General features: G+C 45.3%; 1 protein-coding gene across 1 annotated transcript in view; it reads left to right on the top strand.

The window, feature by feature from the left end:
- The window catches only part of EPHX2 (epoxide hydrolase 2), a 1,142,911-nt gene that overhangs the window by 216,365 nt on the left and 911,160 nt on the right, over positions 1-15,386 (top strand). The window contains exon 3 of the mRNA XM_069605642.1: positions 13,486-13,645. Coding sequence (XP_069461743.1) covers positions 13,486-13,645 — 160 coding nt within the window. The remainder of the gene's footprint in view (positions 1-13,485; positions 13,646-15,386) is intronic.

Raw genomic sequence — 15,386 nt, 5'->3', positions numbered from 1 at the left:
TAAAGTTAGCTTTATTTTGGCAATACTCTCCTTGAGCAGCCCGTTGATGCTCTCAAATATCTCGTTCACTTGTTGTTGGTACGCACAGGAGAATTTGTGTTGCATTCCTAGCAAAGTTGTAATGTGATGAAACATCACATTGACGAAGTGAGGACCGTTGTCAGACCACAGGAATTATGCTGCTCGGAAGGCATGAGGATGGGAATAGGGGCTTTGATTCATCGGCAGAATGGGCACACGACTATTATAATGTAGCGGTAGCTCTGACATACTTGAATCATGTCTACATAATTGACTTGGAGGTGTTGGAATGGACCCAGTGGGCAAGGTATGGCTCCTCTCACTACACTTATTGTATGGCCTCCTGTGAATTTCCTGCAGACAAGGCAGGTAGTCATACATTCTGCCACATGCTGCGCTAGGTTGGGACAGACCAATCTTCTTCAATGTGAGCAGTAAGTGCATCCTTCCCCATATCTGTAGGATGATGTAGTTGTGTCAGTGATATGTGTAACAATGATAGTGGAATCACTACCTTCCATGTGCTTTCCTGCTGCCATAGAGCATCTGTTGGAGACATAGAACATCCCCTTTCCAACCATAATTCCTTTTTCTCCTTTTGTGCAATTCCCTGCGATTCCATAATGTTTGCGTCATTGGTAATGTATTATACCCCTCCTTCAACACCATTGTTCGTACATAGTTACATGGTTACGTGCCTTGGATGGGGGTCCATCTCTAAGATGTCCTCAACATATGAGGCATGTTTCGCTTTCGCATCTGCTGCCTCTTTGCCCCTGCAGACGGGATCCTCCCCCCTCGTGTGGGCCTGGCATTTCGTGACCGCTATGCTCATTGGGAATTGGAGCGCTTCTAACAGTCTGCCCAATAACCGTGCGTGCTGCACCGGTGACCCGCCAGCACTTCGGCAGCCCCCCTTGGCCAGCATGACAGTCCAGAGTGCACTATAGACGTAATGTAGGCTGAATCTGAACTATCACTTTGTGGTTCTTGCATTCGCTCCAGTGCCAGTATTAGAGCTACTAGCTCTGCAGCTTGTGCTGAAAAATGTGATGGTAAGTGTGCGCTTACTACCACCTCTCTTGTCCCATTCTCCTTTAGCCCCACTACTGCTGTCCAACTAGGTCTTTCTCCTGTGCTCTGGTCTACTGTTGACGATCCATAAATATAAAGCACCCCCCCTCCCTCAAGTGGGTTCTCCATTACTTTCGGATGTTGACATAGTTTTTCATCCTCCTCTATGGGCTTGGCAAAAAATATAGCCGGGTTCACAAGTCGGCACCTGACTACCTAGATAGCAGGATTTGATAGTATCACCTCATATCCCGAAGCCCTTTGTGCTGATAGTGTACTTTTGGGTCCCTCTAGTATAGCGAAGAGAGCATGCTCCACAAAAAGAGTGGTGCTGCATCCCATGGAGATACTTGTTGATTTCTCCACTGCAAATGTGACAGCAACTAGTGCCTGCTCATAAGAGTAGTGTCCTCTTATCACTGGGTATAGTTTCCTGCTGTAATATGCTAATGGTTTGGGACCCATGGTTGTTTTCTACGTCAGAATTGTGGTCATTGCTACTCCGTTGGAATGTGAGAATAAGTAAACCTTGTCCTGATAATCTGGGATCCCTAACACTGGCACTATGCACATTGCTCTTCAAATGCCTCAGTCATTTCTTCTGTCCACTGCAATGTACCCTCCCATCTTTGTGCTTCTTTCAGTGCACTTAACAATGGTCTTGTGTATGTGCTGTAGTTCAATACCCATGCTATGCTTGGCAGTGACTGCAGAGGCCTAAAAACTGTTTGTTTTATGGTCATGGGTTTTGGTGTCTTGGGAAAGCAACTGCCCCATATTTAATACTTCTAGCATTATTGTAGTTTGTCTTTGTTTACCTTGTACCCCTTTTCTGTGAGCACAGTCAACATGTGCATGGAGTCATTTCTATATTGTGTTTCTGTCTTGCTGCAGATCAAGATGTCCTCCACTTATTGTATGATAACACTTTCTAACTGTACATTGCCTAAGTCCATCTGGAGGACCCTGTTGAATATGGAAGGGGACTCGCAGTACCCTTGTGGGAGCCTAATGTGTTTCCTTTTTTTATTACTCTTGTGAGTCTGGATGGAGTGGTATACAAAAGAAGGCATTTTTCAAATCTATAACCATGAATTGGGTAGCTTCCGTAGGAATTCTGCACAGAATTGTTGCTGGGTTTGGAAATTAGAGGAAATTCTGCCTCAACAATAAGGTTCGAAGGGCGCAAATCCTGTATAAAATGCCTTTTTCGCAGGTTACACCATTGTGTTGCACGGTGACTCTGAGGGGATTAGAATTACTTGCCTAACTAGTGCCGCAATGGTCTCGGAAATGTCCTCATCTGCCTCCCTCGACAGAGGATATTGCTTTGCTCTTGGTGAAATAGCTTCTGGTTTGAGCTTTATCTTTACTGCTCCTATTCCTTTCAGAAGCCCCACGTCATAGGCACTTGTGGTCCATAAGACACTGGGGACCTTGGCCAAGTCTTTCTCGAGAAATGACAACGGTGCTTGCAGCATCATCGACATTCTCTGCAGTACCACCTTGTAGAGTATTTTCACCCAGTATGTAATGCTAATGTCAAACACCATCTGGTGATCTGAATGGTTGTCTTTGAACAATTCTTCGTTCATCATGGTAGTCAACCTGTACCCTTCCCCCACTGCAATCACCAACCTCCATGCTCATCCGATGTCATCTGTACTGTGTACTGTTATTCTGTATTCCTCCACTGTTACTACCTCTAGTTCTAGTGGGATCACTGTCCCTCTGGCTTGTCTAATAGTAGTTCTGGTCTGAATATGTACTCATTTGAAAGGTGCCATAGTTTTCCCTGTATACCCGGGAGCCATGCTATTATTACTTCAACTCCATACTGGAATAGTTCTTCATCTACTGACACCCCCCTCTGCACTCTACGCCCACAGTAAGCTTGATTAATTTCCCTCACGGTTAGGAGGTGAATCTCAGGCGTGGAGCACACTATCCCTTGGTCAGTGAATGAGATGGTCATGTTAAGTTTGCTCATAATGTCTCTTTCTATTATTTTTACTGGTGTCTGTCGGGAATACAACAACGGTAGAGCTAAATCATGCTCCCCTATAGAAAGTGTAAGATCGTCTGTAAAAGGAACCAACATTGCCCCAGGAAATCCCTGTGCATTCCTGGTGATGCGTGATATTGGCTACGTTCCCTCCCTGATGCAGGATCTAGTCGCCGCTGTGTCTACAAGAAAGGCGAAGGTCTTGTCACCTTATGTCACCCCTATACGTGGTTCCTCTGCCAGGTTGGGCCTAATCGATAGGATAGAACACATCAGGTCTATCTGTGGCCTGTCCTATTGTGGGTACAATGTCATTCCTTTCCCTGTGAATGGGTCGACCCCCACCACAGACACCCCTCCCAATTTCCAAATAGGAGTCATTCCCATGGAGTCTGTGCCTGTCAGTGTCCTGTCATTTTGCTGTTTGTCTATGGTGATTGCGTATTATTCTGCATCTGCGTTGCAGGTGGTGCCTGTGAGCTGCGCGGCCGCCTGCATCTGGGGTGTCTGTCATGGATTGGTATGCCTGCGGGTATGCGTCCAATGTCTGCACTTGTTGTTGTGTTTGGTCCTGAGCATAGTACGCAGTCTGTTCTCCCTGATATGTGGGCTGATATTGCTTCCACCCACTCTGTTGCATTCCCACCCTGCTCCTACATACTCGAGAAATGTGCCCTATCTGCCCACACACCCAACACTGGGATGATCCATACATCCTTATCTGATATCCCCCTGAAAACCCTACTTGACCGTGCTGCATTTCATACCCATATTCTCTTTCTCTAGGTTGTCCTCTTCTTCCACTAAATCTGTGGTACGTGTCACCCTTCCCCATGTAAGCTCCCCCAGAGGGTGGTTGTCAGTACTGCGCATGTGGGGCACTTTGTCCTTCCGTGCTAGTCCACACGTCCCCTTCCATCATGTTTTTTGACAACTTCCTCTGCACTAACTGTGCCTATTTCTGCTTCCTTTCCTTTTGGTTCTTTCTCAGTGTACTATAGTGAGTTGAATTTCAGACCATGGTTTGGCCTCCAACCCCATTCACTTTTTGAGCTGTCTTTGCACCTGCTCCGGCAACCATTGACCTGATATATGATAGAAAAATCCCACTGTCTTGTCCCACGGTTAGCACACTTCAAGTCACATTTCAAGTCTCCATTTCTCTTGAATAGCTTGAATAGCTTGAATGTACTGCAAGGGTTCTTCGTCTTCCCCCATTTTGCGTGCCATAATCGTGCTAATGTCTGAGGTTTCTGAGTGCTGTAACGGTAGAGCACGCCACACGACCACTCGGCAGTGGTTAAATGGCGAACCATCGTGTGCTTTGTTCTGGGCGGTTACTCCTGGGTAGTCGGCCCTTTTCCATACGTCATTAGCAACCTCCCGAAGAATAGCTGAAAGCAAACTTTTCATATCCCCCACCGCTAGTGTTGTGCCTCCTGTTAGCCTTTCTACCTCGTGTATCCATTACACGGCACCCGCGGTCAACAAGGGTAACTTACATCTCAAGTTGTCTTTGTAAATTTGTTGCCATGGTATGTATAGAGGTCGACCCCTCCCTTCTCCAATACTGGGCATTGTATCAGTCCAGTTTTCCCTCCTTGTCTCCCTCACTAATTCTGCCTCCTTCGTGCTGGAAGGTCCCAGAGTCTCTGTGTATGGAGTGAGGCTATTTGCGCTGCACGATATCCCTTGAGTGATGCGCCCATTCCCCTTTGTCACCCCTTAGTCTGGGCTCCTCCCCAGAGGACGATGGATAGATCGCCCAACTTCCTCCTCCTCACTCCCTACTAAGTCATTTCACTTGCACTTCCCTCACAGTGCGCTCTCTCAGGTGCCAATCTACTTCCAACTTCCTGTTCTCCTTCTTTATCTGTACTTGCTTTTCCCTTTCTTCCTCTGCCCTTTTTCTGCCTGCTGTCTCCCCCTTCGTGATCTCTCACCCTCCTCCTTTTTCTCTTTTTCTCATCTTTCTACTTCTTCCATTATCGCTGCCCATTCCCTTGCTTCACCCGTGTCCTTACAACCCATTACTTTCTTATTAGGACCTCCCACTTATCCCATTGTCTTCCCGTCTAGTTTGAGCAATATTTGTCTGCCTACCCACTCGTTGGATACTATATTCTCTGGTCCTCCCCGTTTCCCTACCATCCTCATGTCGCTCTTTTGTATGCGTCCCTGGATCTCGCTGTGTTCTCTTTTCGCCTCCTGCATCTTCAGCTCCCTCAACTACTTATCCGGTCTCGGCCTGCCCTTCCCTCTTGCTGTATGCTGGAGGTGCAAATATTGGATTTGTGAACCCTGCCGCTGCTCTCAATTCCCTCGCTGGATATTATCCCTGGACCTCCACTGTTGCGCCTTCATTCTCATGTTCAGGAGGTGTGGTGTTAGGGCAGAGTGATTTTTGCCCGTGGCCTCCTGTTGGTTCAGCATCCAGTGATGCCACGCCACAGCCCCTCCAGCGTCCTGGAATATTTTCCACAGCTCAAATATAGCCATTTGCTTATTCAATTTTTTCCCCTTGTAGACCTTCTATACATGCACGTTTAATGGATGCTGCACACATTTGGAGAAGTTCCCACCTTTTGGCCATGTTTTTTGCAGCTTACCCTCTGTGCTTCGTGTCCATACCGTGCTATATTTACAAATGTTGTCTTTATATCGTGCAAGGGACCTGCACATGTGTTGTAGGGGTGTATCCCCCATGTTGCTGCCACAATACATCACCTCAATACTCTCTTGTCCCCAAGTTGGGGCATTCGACAATTCCGCTGCTATCAAACAAATGCACTTTACTTGATGTTAACCTCAAATATTCAAATAACAGTTCGAGAGAGGGGCGCCCGCTACCTTTGCAAAACTATTTTTCAAGGAACCTGGGATTGGTAGCCCTAGGTCTGGGGGCAACCAGACTTGGTCTCCCTCTCACTGTGCTTAGAGAGGCATCAGCTTTACCTCACTGATGATCCCCAACAAGGGTGAAACACGTGTATGGGGTTGCTGGTGGTACTCTCGTTCAGGTTGGAATTGCCATTGCATTTCGGTGCTGGACTGCCCCTGGGCAGGACAAAGACTGATATGCAAATGGATATTTCCCATCTGTGAAAGGCACAGTGAGTAAAAGCAGTTGCTGCGAACTCTCAAGTGGTTAATAACCACTGAACAGGTTATCAAGTCTGTTCTTTCGAGAGAGGGGCGCCCGCTACCTTTGCAAAACAATCCAGGAAATCACAAGCCTCTCCGGCTCTCAACCAATATCATGGGAGGGCTCCACGCACACCACCCTTCTGCAACTCTCCACCTTCTCTTGCACACCTTCTAATCCTGCGCATGCGCCTTCCGTGCATCGTCTCAAACCACCACAACACCTTCAATCCTTGACCGTCAACAAAATGTCTGTGTCTGCCCCTCCTCATGCTATGCCAGTCCTATACACAACCCTCACTGGTGACGTCACCTCTATAATGCATAAGAGAAAGAAACAGGATCGCCCATACCGGTCCACTCACAAAAGTGACCAAAACATTTCCCAATGACACCAAGACCCCAACAAATAGAAACAACATATATCCACGGCCGTCTTCCTGCCTCCTAACAGGGGATTTCAATATTTCACATGCTCAATCTGTACCTACAGCGTCGCCTTGTAAATAAAATGCCTCTGCAAGACTTAACCAGAAGAACACCTTCCGCGACTCAAGCTAGCTTCACTTGCTAAGCCCTATACACAGGGATACCATCATCCATGACCTGAGCTACAACACCCAACCCCCAGGAAATCCTATATTTACATATCTTCTGCCATCCATACCCTTTAGTCAATCATCTAGCCCAACTGTCGAAAATGGTCTCCTCAAGATCGAATGCTCACTAACCACAGACAATTAACATCCACTTCTATGTCTTAACACCCAATACTCAACACCACCCTACATCTGTTTACCACGTCCCCTATTTGCCATCTGGCTGAGTCTATACTTAAACTCTGTGATCCGCTAATGCCACTCAGCCACCGGCTCTCCCCCTATCTGCCACTCCACCCTTCTGTTCTGCTGGGCGTCCCACGGACAGTGGGCAGGATTTTCTCCAAGGTGGCTCCTGACTGCCTTTTCACGGGGTGCACCTTCGGTGTTATTCTCGTTCTCCGTGAGTCACCGCACATCCCTCCAGGCATTGCAACAGAAGAGACGGCTCTGTGCTGATCGAACATAGCGAACCGACCTCTGCTACCACTTGGTATAGTATTCCCGAAGACCGGGGCTTGCACCACAAAGTTACAGCGTAGCAGAGTACCCAAGGCCCATCGAACTCTCCCCTGGCAATGACGGAGGACTCAGCCATGGGGAAAATTAGAACTGTCCTTTATTTTCCAAACGGACAGAGATCATACAAGAAACATCAGAATCTCTGGCAATCACAGCTCCTGAGCCGACCTCACTTGATTTTATCCTGTGGTGCCATCCCATTCCCCTTTGCTGTCACAGACATTGCATCTAGGGCGGCCCCTTCAATATTCTAAATTCCACCCCATAAGGGTCCTGTACATCCTCTATCATCTTCCAGAAATCCAATTTCTCTTTTCTCTTTTGCAGTTGTTTATTTTTATACTTAGCAGCTAAGAACGTGCTCATGTAATCTTATATCATTCTATTGTGGGTGCCCTGCTCTGGCCAGGAGTGGGGCATCCCCCCTTGTGTCTCTACTACCCATTGTTTGAGGTTCTTCTCCATTTCGTCTCTGTACATTGGTAATGTACTATACATGCACTCTAATGGCGTCCCACCTCCCATCTTTACCATTTTGCGCACTCAAATACCCCAATCTTTGTAATCATGCACTGCGCAAACTTCTATCACCAAAGTCACTACCAGCCCACCGTCCCGCCTTCTCGTCGCCCCCTATCAACATCACTTTATCCTCCCCTTCTCAAACACACGAACACGCTATCACACTATATGCTCTCAAAACAAAATATCAACACTGGGCCACCTACACAGAAAATCATAATACACTAAAAAAATTAACTAAAATAACAAGCTAAAACAGCCACTACTTCCACAGAGCCATCTAATTATACAGAACTCCTAATTTTTCCTTGATCTCCTTGTCCCAAAACAAATGGCACCATCATCTTCCCTCACTCGGAAAGGCTCCCTACATTCTTGATTTTCCTCCATAAAATCCTCTTAAATTACCAAAACTAACAATAAACAAAAATCTCACCACGTAGCCTTACAACACCCATCTTCACTCATACACACAACACTCCCTCACACCATAGCCCTCGTTGTTATCCCTTGTACTCATGTCTGCGTGTTCGCCGCAGCTCATCCATCAGAGGGTCCCAATAATGGTTTGCTCTCTCCCATGAGCAGCGCCTCGCTCCAAAGAGCAGACAGGAATTCTGTAAAAAAAAGTCCACTGCACACTTCTGCATTTTGCGCGCTTGGGACTGGTCACTGCAGCTGGGCACGTGCTCTTCAGAGAAGCGGCCGGAAGCCTCTGTCATCACGGGCATTGCTGGGATCACATTGGGGCCACCAAATGTATGAAAGCCCTTAGACGCTCACACCAGAAAAAGTACAACATGCTGGGGAAAAAGGCCCAATACACCTCTTGCAAGGATAACAAGTTTATTTACACACACATTATAAAGGTTCATAGCCCCATCAGTGACATCATTACATAAAGTAGAAACCCGCGTGGCTGGTTGGTGAGACCCTATACATGGACGGCCCGCACCATAGGGGATGCCAAAACATGGGTGTCAACCCCGTCCATCCATCTTCTTTCATTTGTCATCGGTCACTGGGTAACTGGCAAAATGTTTGCAAACTAAAGAACACATCTCTATCTATGTAACAGTGCACCTAGCACGGGCAGACAGGGGTGTGGGGGGGAACGCCCAGGTCATACTAACTCACACTAATGGCAGTATTTCACACGTGGAGAATAACACTGAAACACTGTGACCAGTCTGCGACAGGTTTGAAATGTAGGGGTTTCTCCAAAGGTCATTCACTGTGTTGGCATTCAAACTGCTCTCTCACCCGCTATACATAGGACAGGGATGTGCCTAGTGGGGGTGGGTAGAGATTGGTTAAGGGGGTACAGGAGGAGTAACCATGTTAAAGAAAAATACTGAGTTTTCTCATACAAGCTTCTCAACACAGTTTTAATGCCGGGGTCCTTTTGTGTGGACAAACACATTTAAGGTCAATGAATATTAATGTGCCATCCATTAAGTTCACACTTTCTTATTCTGGCTTTTTTCGTGCCCTGCAAGGGGATAGAGAATGTATGTAACATTTGCCACTGCTATCTATCATAGATAAAGACTTTCGCAGCCAGTTGATTTGCTGACCACATCTGCTTTTTTATTGCAGTATCAGGGTTGCGTCCTCTTTTTGATTTTCCAGAAAGATGAGAATGTTGTCCACACCCAGAAGATGTAAATATTTTCCGTCAGCAACTGATGCAAGTGTCCATGAGAAATGCTCCTATCTTTGGTGGGCTGCATGTCAGTTTTCTGAACACAGAAATACTTTTAATGTGTCTATGTTCGGATAGTCTGGTGAAGTCAACAGCTTTGCAAGTCTGGCCGCACTGTCTCTTTAGTAAAATGAAACATTCCCTTTTCCCCTTATCTGCATCACCCACAGTCTTTTTGCAGTTTTCATGCCAGCGTTCAGGGTGGCGATCGCCATTGTAATGTGTGACCCTCCCAAGTCTGTTGCCCCTTTAAAGGAATGTGTTCCTCCCATGTGTATTGCCCTTTTAACATAAAAGGAGCCCCTGCAGACACATGCACCAGAACGGCTTCAGACTGCTAAAGAGGAATGACTGGTCCGTCTCTCATTTAGGCCTCTAGGCCCACATTGTGTAAGCACGGGCCTGCAGGCCACGATACCTGGGGCCCTAGAGCCAGCAAGGTGGCAGGGGTCCGCATGGTCACGGGTATGGCCTGCCCTGGCCCCACTCAGGACCGGGTGTCCCTCGGCAACCCTCTAAGGTGCTGAGGAGACATAGCACCCTGGGGGCCTGCTGGATGCCCATAGCAGGCCCCCCTTTAAAAGCCATTAACAGCCGGACAGCCTGAGCTAAAGTAGGACCGAGTAAAGGGAGGGACTTGCGAAGGCTGTGCGTTGTTAATTACACCGCCCGCGAACACGTGCCTCAACGCTATTAGCAATCCAGCCTGTACCGTGGGGTGCAGATAGCATTTTGCTTTCCCCCAAAAAAGACATCCATTTCATGAAGCAGTGCGTGGGTGCTTGTGCCCCTTCATGAAAGTAAGCGGTCCCCCAATTGAAGGTGACCATCTTAGATGCAAACGGGACTCTGGGGAGGGAGGGGATTCCTTGTTGCTGTCTTTGGTGGCCATGGCTTGAGGAGGAAGACCGGGACCTGCCGGTAGTGGAAACAAGGTAAGTGCAGAAGGTTTGAGCGGTAACAACTGTGTGGGGAGGATTAGAGAGGCTGGTGGTCAAACGGAGAGAGGTGCATCGGCAGGTATTAGTGGGACCGGGAGGAAAAATGTCACCAGTAGCGCTGGGAAGCTCATCCACTGTGCGTTGAAGCCCTGCATTGAAGGGAGCTGATTGGCCGGCTCCTTTTCACAAGGTGCTAATGTTTCTTGATGTCTAATTGGAGAGTCAGTGACATCATTCACTGGATTTTGCTCCATTTAGTTTCGATTTCGGATTTCCATAGGTTTAGTTGAACCAAATTCATGGTATCCTATCAGGTGGGAGCCACCAAACACAAAAAGTAGCCCATCAGAAAAAGGTGGATAAAGCAAAGAAGTTAATTTCTTTGATTCCATTTCTTTTTTTCATAATTATAAATAGAACCAAGAACATATATACATTTTTTATTTTTATTTTTTTATTTGTTTTGATCAAGTAGATCTTTACAAAATATAAAAACCAACATTATGCCAATTTACCACATTAAAAATACAATTTTCTTATGAACAATTCCACAGAAATAGGGGACAAGCCTTTAAAAAGAAAGATTAAAAAAAAAGAATAAGAAGGTTGAAAAAAAGAAAAAAAAAAGAAGAGAAAAGAGAGAGTAAAAGTACCTTCATTTCCCCAAATACCTGCAACCCAATTGTACACTGGTAATTACTGCTGCTGTATGAAACCATAATATCTAGAGAAACATTTGGCCCAGTCTGCCCAGCACTTGAAGGGGTAGGCCAAGTTTTAAAAGGGCCTGACCCACTGCGATCGTCAGGGCGGTGTTGTGCCCCGAAATCAGGCGATTCCAAAAGTTCTCTGAATGCAAGCACTCTAATTTATGCACACATTTCCCAAAGTAGAGAACTCTAGTCTCCCAAGTTCCTTTACATTCAAGGAGTAAGTGATGCAGGTTTTGCTTATTTTTAGTTGCACAGATTTTACAAAACGATATTATATTCTGGCTTTGTCCTCTAATACTTAGGATCTCGCCTGTATGAATTAAGTTAAGGCGGGCCCTGAGAAAAACATATCTTGATTCACTGCTTGGATGTTTTAGTAAATATTTGAGCAGATCTTCCAGTTTTTTTTCCAATACTAAAAAGCTATTCTTTGGTTTTACCTGCCTCGTTTCCAACCCAGTTTTGATCCAGTCCATTGTTTCCAGTTCTTTCTTTGCTTTCAAGGGATTCTCTTTCAGGGTTGCTACCATTGGGTCGGCTCCTTCCAGATTTCTTTTGACTTTTATGTCCAGCTGTTGGAGGATCTTGGATCTGTCAGTTTGGAGATGGAGTTTAATGTCTTCATAAAGAGAGCCTTTTTGTGGAATTATCATTAGTCTGTAGAGAGATAGCAGTCTCCAAGTTACCTGTTGCTGCAATGATTTCAGGGCAAGCTCAAACCTTAAGACCTGAATAGGAAGACAGCTAGGCAGACCCAACGAGCTCTTCCAAATACGACCCTCCACCTGTTGCCAGTCTATGTCCCAGAGCTTTGGTTGTGCCTCCAACCCGTATAATATAACAGGGATTACTTTGGCGTTATAAAACTTTATTAATGGTTTAATCGAAAATTTGCAAAGCTAAAAGTAGATCTTTTTCATCTGAGGTATTGTTTCATCAACTTTGAAAGTGATTTCCAATTCCACTTTGCTCACCGATGGTGAGGCGAACATCGTGTAGCCCAAATAAACTAATTTGTCTACCCGTGTAATTGCCTCTCCTTCAAAAAAACATTTACCAAAGTTAATTTGTTTTTTTGGATGTTTCAAAACCAAAATTACATATATAGTACTAGTTGTTTGACCTTCACTGGTCTTGCCAACACAGCACAAAATCTGTGGAAAAGCTGTAGATTGATAGAACAATTCTAAATAAAAATCTGAAACGGTCCTGTCGTGATTGTTTCGCTGTGTTTGCATGAGGCGTATAGTGGTGGTATATTGTGTTTTGTCTAGAACAGATTTTGTGATGATGGGAGCCCCTTCTTGTCTTTCAATGACTTTGTGTGTTGCGTCTCAGGAAGGAGTCCCTGTTGGTAACGGTTCCTAGATGTGCCTGGAACGTTCCCAATAGCACTTCAGTAGTGAAATAACACTGGAAAGATGGGAGAATATATGTAAGAATGTATGTCTGTCTTCTGTGAGTTTGAGCGAGTGATCTCGTCAGATTAAGATCCTGAATAGGGTTTATTGGACTCCTGAGAGATTGCACAAGAGAGGTGTTTCTGATGCGAATGACTGCTGGGGATGTGTTCACAGAATGGGCACCTTAGAACACAAGCTTTGTGAGTGTGTGAGAGTGAGTAATTTCTGGGGTAGACTCTATCATTTTTAATTATGTATTAGGGCTGACCTTGGATTACGATTTCAACACATTAACTCTAGGGGATGATGAATTACTGGATGATTTTAGCACTTCACAGCGTAAATGGCTATTAAGAGGGGCCTTAGTGGCCAAAAAACTGATATTGAGAGGATGGAAATCGAGAGCATCTCCAGAAGTAGATGTTTGGATGGATGAGATGTTGAAATTAACTACTATGGAAAGGAAGATGTATCTACAAAAGAAACAAAATTGTAAATTTCAGAAAGATATGGGGTAGTTTCTGGACATGTATTAGCTCTGTTTAAACGGTCTGTGGATGGGAGTTTTTTTTGGGGTAAGGGGGGATAAAGAGATCAACTGTTTTTGTAATTTGGTTTATGTGAATTGTTTGGAAATTTGATAAAATGTTAATAAAAAAAACACTTCAGTAGATCATCCAGAAAGCCATGTGTGCCAACGTCAGACTCACTAGCTACCATTTGTAACTGGTCAATTGACATTTCTAGGGACTAGAAATCGTGGGCTATCTAAGAGCATTTTCTAGAACACATGTTTAATTTTCCATTATTTTTGATTTTGTCTTGTTTCCCTAAAGTTTCTTTCTGAGCTTGATAACGAATTCAAAAACAATGCCAATGCCGCTGCGGTCTCCATTCCCTCCGACTTCTCTGCCAGAGAGGCCTTTTTTGAGATGTACGTTAATGGGAAGATCAATGCGCCACTTCTCCAAGCTGCGGTCACCCTCAGGAACCATGGTAATGAGCACTGCTATCTTTGCCTTTTACACTGTTGGGTTTATTTGTCTGCACAAATGTAGCTGTTGTTTGTTAATTGTTTCGTTTCGAGGACCCAGTACATTAAAGAACCAGCATACATTGCTATGTAAGGTCACTCGCAGATACTGCACGCTTCAGTTCCATGCAAATATGTAGTACATAACCATACATCAGTCACATGTGAGCTGTCATGCTTCATCAAACCTTTGCAACTATAGCAGCAAGAAAACGAGAACACATCAGAGGCTAACAAATGACATACAGAAGGCTCTTGTCTTAACTTAGCATAGGCCATGCACCTTATCCCGGAGGCTGCCGGCTTCTGGGTGAGATGTAAGAGGTGTTGGGGAGGGGCAACAGCTCCCCATGGGAAAAAGGCTGCATCCCAGATATAAGCATTGCTTTAAATTCATTTTAATTCAGTGTGACAAAGTAATGCATAATCACAAATTCTACCAGATCTCATCCATTAATATCCATATGGTGTTTTCAATTTCACAACAGTATGTACAAATAATGAATATGTGACTATATTCCGAGTCCGTAACCTTGTGGATCTATGCAATTGCTAAAACCCCCCAGAAGTCTGACGGCCGAAAATGCCGACCCCCTGCAGCCCTCATACTACTATTATATCCCATACCCCCCACATATATATGTGGTGTAAGGGGGGTCAGTAAAAAAAAATAAAGTCAGAATTTCGGGAGTCGGAAATCTGGAGGCGACATTTTGGTGTATTTCACTTTGCTTTGTGTAGTGGAGTCCTTTGGCCACGTTCAGCGTATGAACCTCTCAGCTTCACACATTTCTCATGGTTCATTTGCACTGCCTCTCCAGGTTCTTGGCACCTCTCTACTTTAAGTGCTTCTCAGATTCAAAACACTGTGTACAACCTTGTACTTGATCCCCTGCTTGCTTTCAGATAGATCCCTTGTTGCCAATTTCCTGTCCTCCCCTGTTAGCACCCCGCTCTCTTTCTTCTCTGCTTCTCTCACTGATTTTTTCCCCCCCTATGACTCTAAAGTGCTCTGTTGATTCCCGAAGCTAGGTCTGTGCTCAATAAATACAATGTTAATAGTGGCATCCACCACAACTTGTGCTATTCAGAGCCTTTTCCGAGGACACAAGGACCAGCATTAGTTGACACCACTCCACCATCCTGATGGTAGGATATCTCTCTTTCCTCTCTGTACAGAGGGATTGTTTGAATGTTGCCTCTCCTCCAATGGAGATTCAAAGGAAGTATCATTTTGAGCGTCCAACATTTTGCTTTCAATCCTTTCCTGGCATCCTCTCCCCATTGCAAGTGCACTTGCTGCTGCTTTGGCGAGCTTGCAAACTGCAGTCTGCCACGGTCTCCGCAAATGTTTGGAGCATCTGTGCTCCCATGCTCTTTGTGCCAGGCTCACTGGCGGATGCCATCACTGCCGAGTACCCTAAGAATTTGCTGCAGATGCCCAGGTAAGCATCTTGGTTGCTTCATCAAATCTGTCATATATATAAACAGCTAAACCACCCTCCCTAGCACCAACATGACCCCCATATCACACTCTTACATAACACCAGCAAGACCCCTTTCCCTGTATCTGGGCTTTTCATCGAAATCCAAGGCATTTAAGACCTTTACATCGAGTTTTAGTCAACGAAAATACTTTCAATCGAAATGCATTTTCATGGAATAAAATTGGATGGAAATTCGAAGGATTTTTTAAATTTAAAA

This window comes from Ambystoma mexicanum, chromosome 4p, assembly GCF_040938575.1.
Source record: "Ambystoma mexicanum isolate Mex_15411 chromosome 4p, UKY_AmexF1_1, whole genome shotgun sequence".
Taxonomy (NCBI): domain Eukaryota; kingdom Metazoa; phylum Chordata; class Amphibia; order Caudata; family Ambystomatidae; genus Ambystoma; species Ambystoma mexicanum.
Note: the sequence above shows the minus strand (reverse complement) of the source record. Positions and strands in the feature narration are given on the sequence as shown.